We start from the raw sequence: 8,842 nt of genomic DNA, 5'->3' as shown, positions 1-8,842 counted from the left end.
GACTCAGCTGCAGTCAGCCCTGTACAGAGTAAGGTAGTTAAGAGTTAACGTTGACTCAGCTGCAGTCGGCCCTGTACAGAGTAAGGTGTTTGTTTAAAACTCCTCAGGTGGTGCTATGGTGAAGTGAACCAAAGGTCAACAAGTCTAGTTAGAATTCCAGCACATAGCTAGAGACTGTGACCCTCATATGAGCTTAGAAGCCATGTCCTAATGTAAACAACAGTTGGAAATTCTGAAAAACTATCTTTGAAAACAAAAATTATGTTTCTGAGTGGTTTGTACATTAGACAACAAGCCAAATGAGGCTCTCCAATATGGGCTGGAAGAACAAGCATTCAAATAATGAACGTTACACAGTACTCTCCTCGCATTATCCGATTACCGCACAGATTGTTTTTATTTTTACCATAGACACTGCTAAATCAAAGAGATGTTAAATCCCACATCGGAAAGTTGACTCAATCTCATATGCTAAATGAATCTGAGTTTACATACTGTACACTTACCATGGGAAAGGTCAGAGTAAACCAGGTTAATAAAACAATGATATAACAACATAAGCCCTCCTGGTTATCAAGAGGGCTTCATCTTCCACAGTCGTCCATGTAGAAGCTGCCCCCCCCCCTAGGATCATGGATATAAGGCAGTGGAAAGTCAATGAGTATTCTTTGAGTGAAGTCAGCTCTGTCTCCAGTGCAGCTCACGTTGGTAAAGCAAAAATAGCATGGGGTCATTGAGGCCTAACCTACACATAACTCAGATACTCCAGACCAAACCTGCATCCATATTCCAGTCACTGTTTTCCTTACTGCCCCTGAAGTCTGTTAACGTGCTGACATGGAAGCAAAATTGGAACCTTTGCGTCCGTCCTGTCACACACACAGATAGAGGCTAAACCACGCAACAGTACTTCTTCCACCATGATTTAGAAAGCTTCTTCATCTTGTCTGGAGTCCGTTTTTTCAGTCGATGCTGCTGCTGACTGTCAGAGTGCTGGATGCTGGCCACAATGGCTGCGTCAAACACCTCTTTGAGGTTCTTCTGGGTGAGTGAGGAGCACTCCATGTATGACACGGCCCTCATGTCATCGGCACACTGCTGGGCCTCCTGGGGCTCCACTGGCCTCTCTTTGTACTTAGCCAGCTCAATCAGAACATGAACATCCTCCCGCAGGTCTGACTGGGTGCCCACCAGAACCACCGGCGCCTGCGGGCAGTGCCGGCGAATCTCCGGCACCCATTTCTCTGTTATGTTCTGGAAGGAGGAGGGGCTGACGACACTGAAGCACAGCAGGAAGACGTCTGCGTTGGTGTAGCAGAGCGGACGCAGCTTGTCAAACTCATCCTGCAGGGAGGAATGGAGAGGAGAGGGGGGTTCATGACACCACATGATAACAAGCAGAACCGAGAATGGGCAAGCTCAACTCAATAGCCCTCCTTGTGAAAAGGTCTTTGAGTACACTTAGAAAAAAAGGTGCCATCTAGAACCTAAAAGGGTTATTTGGCTGTCCCCATAGGAGAATCCTTTGAAGAACCTTTTATGGTTCCAGGTAGAACCCTTTCCACAGAGGGTTCAACATGGAACCCAAAAGGGTTCTACCGAACACCAAAAAGCGTTCAACCTGGAACCAAAAAGGGTTCTCTTATGGGGACAGCCGAATAACCCTTTCTTTCCAAGAGTGTATAGGGTTGGCAAGGGCATCATCATAGCCAAGAGAAGGAAAATCCTGCCCTCATTGGCTATGTCACCATGTGCATGTCTGTAACTAGTGGCGCCCTCAGCCTCATGACAAAGTGTCTCTGGCATGCAGGAACACACAATCTGCGTCCACATCCTGAAAACCCATGACACCTGTATCAGTTTCAGTTAGCGTGACATGCCGTAGCGGTTCTGATTAGGGACAGCTCTTTCAGCGTAGCCTACAGTTGATTTGAATTTCCTCTAATGTTGCTGACTGACATGCAATTTAGTACTGAAGGTACTGTTCATGCCGACCAGCATATAATACACTAGCATGAATGCTAAATAGAAAAACTACCAATAGCTAAATTGTAGAGAAAGAGCATTGTTAAATTGCTAGAACATGACTATATTAGATTTAAATAATTACTCTGAACATAAAATATAAACGCAACATGCAAGAATTTCAAAGATTTGACTGAGTTACAGCTCATATGAAGAAATGAGGCCCTAATCTATGGATTTGACTGGAAAGGTGTGCAGCCATGGGTGGGCCTTGGAGGGCATAGGCCAACCAACTAGAAAGCCAGGTCCAGCCAATCAGAATAAGTTTTTCCCCACAAAAGGGCTTTATTAAAGACAGAAATACTCCTGAGCAACCCCCTCCCAAATGATCCTGCAGGCGAAGAAGCTGGATATGGAGGTACTGGGCTGGCGTGGTTACACGTGGTCTGTGGTTGTGAGGCCGGACTGCCAAATTCTCTAAGATGACGGAGGCAGCTTATGGTAGAGAAATTAACATTTAAATATCTGGCAACAGCTCTGGTAGAAATTCCTGCAGTCATCATGCCAATTGCACACTTCCTCAAAACGTGAGACATCTGTGGCATTGTGTTGTGTAACAAAACTGCATATGGCCTTTTATTGTCCCTAGCACAAGGTGTACCTGTGAAATAATCATGCTGTTTAATCAACGTCATGATATGTCATGATAAAGGAGAAATGCAACACCTGTTTTAGATGCAGTAAAGTGGTTCTACTGGATGTCATAAGGTTATCTTGGCAAAGGAGAAATGGTCACTAACAGGGATTTAAACAAATTAGTGCACAAAATTAGAGAGAAACAAACATTTTGTGCATATGGGAAATATCTGGGAATTTTTATTTCAGCTCATGAAAACAACACTTTATATTTTTGTTTAGTATACATAAGACCATGTACCATAGTCCACACTTTGTCTGCCCCTGGAGCGGTGACATCATTTATATCACCAGTTAAAGAGCCCCTGAGTGGAGTGGTGACATCATTTATGTCACCAGCAAGAGTCCCTGAGTGGAGTGGTGACATCATTTATATCACCAGCAAGAGTCCCTGAGTGGAGTGGTCACATCATTTACAAATCAATTTACATTACCAGTTAAAGGGCCCCTGAATGGAGCAGTGGCATAATTTACATTACCAGTTAAATAGCCCCTGAATGGAGCAGTGACATAATTTACATTACCAGTTAAATAGCCCCTGAATGGAGCAGTGACATAATTTACATTACCAGTTAAATATCCCCTGAATGGAGCAGTGACATAATTTACATTACCAGTTAAATAGCCCCTGAATGGAGCAGTGACATAATTTACATTACCAAAAATAATAATTTACATTACCAGTTAAATAGCCTATGAATGGAGCAGTGACATAATTTACATTACCAGTTAAATAGCCCCTGAATGGAGCAGTGACATAATTTACATTACCAGTTAAATAGCCCCTGAATGGAGCAGTGACATAATTTACATTACCAGTTAAATAGCCCCTGAATGGAGCAGTGACATAATTTACATTACCAGTTAAATAGCCCCTGAATGGAGCAGTGACATAATTTACATTACCAACTATAGAGCCCCTGAATGGAGCAGTGACATAATTTACATTACCAGTTAAAGAGCCCCTGAATGGAGCAGTGGCATAATTTACATCACAGTTAAAGAGCCAATGTTAAATACCAGTTAAAGAGCCCCTGAATGGAGCAGTGACATAATTTACATTACCAGTTAAAGAGCCCCTGAATGGAGCAGTGACATAATTTACATTACCAGTTAAAGAGCCCCTGAATGGAGCAGTGACATAATTTACATCACCAGCTAAAGAGCCCCTGAGTGGAGTGGTGACATAATTTACATTACCAGTTAAAGAGCCCCATCACCAGTTAAAGAGCCCCTGAATGGAGCAGTGGCATAATTTACATTACCAGTTAAAGAGCCCCTGAGTGGAGTGGTGACATAATTTACATTACCAGTTAAATAGCTCCTGAGTGGAGCAGCGACATAATTTACATTACCAGTTAAAGAGCCCCTGAATGGAGCAGTGGCATAATTTACATCACCAGTTAAAGAGCCCCTGAATGGAGCAGTGACATAATTTACATTACCAGTTAAAGAGCCCCTGAATGGAGCAGTGACATAATTTACATTACCAGTTAAATAGCTCCTGAGTGGAGCAGCGACATAATCATCACCAGTTAAAGAGCCCCTGAATGGAGTGGTGACATAATTTACATTACCAGTTAAAGAGCCCCTGAATGGAGCAGTGACATAATTTACATCACCAGCTAAAGAGCCCCTGAGTGGAGTGGTGACATAATTTACATCACCAGCTAAAGAGCCCCTGAATGGAGCAGTGACATAATTTACATTACCAGTTAAAGAGCTCCTGAGTGGAGCAATGACATAATTTACATTACCAGTTAAAGAGCTCCTGAGTGGAGCAGTGACATAATTTACATCACCAGCTATAGAGCCCCTGAGTGGAGCAGTGACATAATTTATATCACCAGCTATAGAGCCCCTGAATGGAGCAGTGACATAATTTACATTACCAGTTAAAGAGCCCTGAGTGGAGCAGTGACATAATTTACATTACCAGCTATAGGGATGATGCGGAATTGAGTTCCTGTGCAGGAACATCAATCAGCGGAAATTTCAGAGCGCCACCTATAGTTTTCGATAAAACTCAAACTTTCATTAAAACACACATGCAAGGTACTGAATTAAAGCTACACTCATTGTGAATCTAGCCACCAAGTCAGATTTGTAAAATGCTTTTCGGCGAAAGCATGAGAAGCTATTATCTGATAGCATGCACCCCCCAAAATACCTGAACGACACCTAAACAAAAGATTTTGCGGTAGACGGCGCTACACAAAACGCAGAAATAAAATGTAAAACATTCCTTACCTTTGACAAGCTTCTTTGTTGGCACTCCTATATATCCCATAAACATCACAATTGGGTCTTTTTCCCGATTAAATCGGTCATTGTATAGCCAAAATGTCATTTTATGAAGGCCAGTCTGATCCAGGAAAATTCACCTTTACAAGACGCAACGTCACTTTTTAAAATGACAAAAGTTGCCTATAAACTTTTACAAATCACTTGAAACTACTTTTCTAAACCAACTTTAGGTATTAATAAACGTTAATAATCTATCAAATTGTTCATGGGGCGATCTGTATTCGATAGCAGCAAGTCTTGAAATCATCGTCTATGTTTTCACTTTCATAACATCCTGCGGTGCGCCCCAAGACAGGAAGTGCCTATACGTCATCTCACCAAGGATAGGGATTCAAATCGGATCCTCATCTATTTTCTCTCGCCTTAAACAATACATTGACTGGCGGATGAATATTTTTTTTGTGTTTTTGGTGAACAGTTTTCCCAGGGATTTTTACTCCTAAACATGTTCTGTTATAGCCACAGACACGATTTAACCAGTTTTAGAGACTTGAGAGTGTTTTCTATACACACATACTTATCATATGCATATACTATATTCCTGGCATGAGTAGCAGGACTTTGAAATGTTGCACGATTTTTAACAAAAAGCTGAGAAAATTTGCATCATCCCTAACAGGTTTTAAAGAGCCCCTGAATGGAGCAGTGACATAATTTACATCACCAGCTATAGAGCCCCTGAATGGAGCAGTGACATAATTTACATTACCAGATAAAGAGCTCCTGAGTGGAGGAGTGACATAATTTATATTACCGGTTAAAGAGCCCCTGAATGGAGCAGTGGCATAATTTACATCACCAGTTAAATAGCCCCTGAATGGAACAGTGACATAATGTACATTGCCAGTTAAAGAGCCCCTGAATGGAGCAGTGACATAATTTACATTACCAGTTAAAGAGCCCAAGTGGAGCGATGACATCATTTATATCAGGTATAAGTGTGTGCTTATCTTCGCTAATATGTGTTTTGCTATTTTATCTGGCAAACTTATTACACAACGTTCATGTTACGTTTGCATATCTCCAATACATCTAGTTCTATAGGAGGCAAGATAACGGTGGCATTCCACTAAGATTATATTTAGTTGTTAATTGACAAAAGTGCATTCTATCACTCTCTCATCTGTTTCTCTGATACACCCAGCTTGTGTGTACCCATTGTTTCATGAGATTTTAATAGTGCATTTCCTTCCTCAGATGGTAGCAGCAAAGGGTCTCCAGATCATTTCTGATTGGCTGGGAGTTAATTAGCGGTATCAGAAACCCAATGAGGTCAACAACATCCCCAGGAAGAGTAGCTGCTGCTTCAGCAACAGCTAATGGGGATCCCAATTAAATACTAAAACATTGACAGTGAGGGATCCTGTATTTGGTATTCAGACAGTCTTCTGCATGCTTAGTATGCTAAATACATGGACGCAGTTATGCCCAGAGGAGCAGGGTGACATTGAGCATTGAAAAGGTAATAAATATTATTTTGTTGAATTGGCTCAGCCATTATCTCATATTTGTAGCACATCATGGGGTTGGGCGGGCAGGTGGCGCATGTGCTTTCACAATTATTTTGGGCTGTTTCATGAAAGCAAAATATTAATGCAAACGGAAATGTCATCTTGATTATATTTCAATGTAACCTAGGTTTAACTATGTTATAACAAAGTTATAACTATGATATTGCTTGCATTGTCTTGTAAAACATTATTTCAAAACAATTGAAAAGATCATTGGTGTCTAATGAAAAGCCCATCGCCGCAGAGCCTCGCTGCTCTTTCTGCAAAGAGACAAAGCAGAAACCTATGAACCCACAGAGCTCAGCCTCCAGCCAGGGACTCTCTCTGTGTCTAGACAGAACCGCTCTGGATCTCTCTTTGCCTGCGTTCCTGGGTTGTTTTCCACTTCGGACTCTCTCCAGCCTGCTCTGCTCCTCAGAAACAGACCCATCTCGTGTTTCCTTTCCAGGCTCAGATTCAATTCATTACACTTAGAAAGTTTCCTCTCTGTAATCCCCCCAAGCCTGTTACCCCCTCACATGTGGGGAAGACAGTATTTATCTGAGTAAGCTCATTTCTGGTGCAGACTCATGACTGGACAAAAACACTACTGTAGAGCATCAATTTAGACAGACAGATCCCTTATCTTCCCTACACTAGTAGACCATTTGAACCCATTCCGTACGTGTAGTTGCCTAGGGGGTTAGAAGACGTTTGAGACATTTAGGAAAAGCAAAAAGGTCAACTTGTTTATTTTTTATGAATCCTTTACACTTCCAGGATTGTAGCGATCATATGAAACTGTCCTATAGGTGTATTTGAATGACAAACCTGCCCTGCTGTGTCACAAAGCTGCAGTTTCACTGGCTTGCCATCAACTGCCACGACCACTGAAAGAAAAAAATAACAAATTATACATTTAAATCAGCCACTATAACAAAGAATAAATTGGTAACCACAACGCAATTAAATACTTTTAAGGCCAGAATAGTGTTGTTATGGACAAACTATTGAGTATAACAATTACCATAGTGTTCCTGTTGCCAATGTAAGGCAGCAGACAGTTGACAAAAAAAAAAAAAAAACAGATTGTTGTAAATCAGGCTGAGTTCAAATATAGAATTCATAGAGAACAATACCTGTTTTTCAGGTAACACCTATGCTGTTAAAAGTGCCAGATAAAAACAATTAATTGCATAACCCAAATAGGACGACAACAGGTCCTAATAGTCTACCCGATTTAAAAAGGCACATATTTGTCAAGTTACCTGAAAAATTATCAAAGGCAGTTGGGACATATTTAGTTGGATATCCATTTGTGGTGTAGCTGACAATCAAGCTCGTCTTCCCAACTGCGCCGTCACCGACAAGCACACACTTCACTTTGCGCTCTCCGCCACCGGGCCGACACTTGGAGCCAGAAAACGACTCTCTGCTCCGAACCCTCCGAGGAGGAACCGGTGGGACCGCCGCCGACACCGCTACAGGTTTATAATCTCCGTCGCCCTGGGGTGGCATCGCCTTGTGGAACTGTCCAGCAACCAGTTAATCCTAGTTACGCCAAACCATTCGTTTCCTAGATTTGACATCAACGGGACTTTCACAAAAACTGTCCCTTATATTCTGTAGCGTTCCATGGCTGGAAAAAGTCTTGCCTTTCTACAAAGACGATGTAGACACCTTGATGTCAATCCCTCATTGTACAGAAATAAATTCCTCAAGCAATAAATCCAATAGATGAAAATGTTTCCACCCCGTAGGATTAGAAATGTATTTCCTGAATATTTTCGAAAGTTGTAGTTTGCACTCCACTCACCTACTCAGCCCTTTGACTCTAAAAAAAAATCAGCCTTCTACTCGTGAGCAACATGACATCATCAAACACCACTGAGTCAGAAAAAACATTGCACCATTGACCAATAGCAACAAGCAAGCCCCCCGTAGACTGCACAAATATCCTACGCCGGTGGTAGAATTGGATTATTTTTGTGCAAAAATGTTTGTTTTTTTATGAACTAATTTATAAGGCTTGGTCTGTTCAATGGTTTCCAATGCTCTACTATTGATGGTTAAATTGTTACATAAATTGGGCACAATTCTTACAATTGTATCCCTCAGCCTGTTTGATCTCACCAACAATACTTCTCTCGGATGAAATGGCGAGCGATGATACAGTAGCTCAAGTCTGCCATCTTGTGGACTGTGACATGAAAGACGCTATATTGAAAATCTCTAAGAACAAATTCGTATTTACAATGACGGCCTACACCGGGCAAACTGTCCCCTAACCCGGGCAACGCTGGGACAATTGTGCGCCACCCTATGGGACTCTCGATCCCTGGTATCTTTCAAAAATAGAGTGGTGTCATCTGCAAACTCACATG

The 8,842-nt window shown here is 41.8% G+C and overlaps 1 protein-coding gene across 1 annotated transcript; it reads right to left on the bottom strand.

Moving 5' to 3' along the window:
• Positions 1–362: 362 nt before the first annotated feature.
• On the bottom strand, positions 363–8,842 carry LOC124038611 (rho-related GTP-binding protein RhoU-like). Its single transcript, XM_046354671.1, has 3 exons — positions 7,727–8,842; positions 7,290–7,348; positions 363–1,344 (listed from the first exon to the last, which is right to left on the bottom strand). The coding sequence occupies exons 1-3, from the start codon at positions 7,974–7,976 to the stop codon at positions 892–894; spliced, it is 762 nt and encodes a 253-aa protein (XP_046210627.1). The 5' UTR covers positions 7,977–8,842; the 3' UTR covers positions 363–891.

Source organism: Oncorhynchus gorbuscha, linkage group LG06 (assembly GCF_021184085.1).
Source record: "Oncorhynchus gorbuscha isolate QuinsamMale2020 ecotype Even-year linkage group LG06, OgorEven_v1.0, whole genome shotgun sequence".
Taxonomy (NCBI): domain Eukaryota; kingdom Metazoa; phylum Chordata; class Actinopteri; order Salmoniformes; family Salmonidae; genus Oncorhynchus; species Oncorhynchus gorbuscha.
The sequence above is the reverse complement of the archived record's forward strand: the minus strand, read 5'-3'. Positions and strand labels throughout refer to the sequence as shown.

Bases quoted from the DNA above. Each gene is read 5' to 3' on its own strand.
- LOC124038611 (XM_046354671.1), bottom strand. From the start codon at position 7,976: ATGCCACCCCAGGGCGACGGAGATTATAAACCTGTAGCGGTGTCGGCG. The intron at 7,349-7,726 runs GTAACTTGACAA...TTTTTCTTTCAG, and splicing joins TGCCTTTGATAATTTTTCAG to TGGTCGTGGCAGTTGATGGC. The intron at 1,345-7,289 runs GTTTGTCATTCA...TCCTCCCTGCAG, and splicing joins TTTGTGACACAGCAGGGCAG to GATGAGTTTGACAAGCTGCG.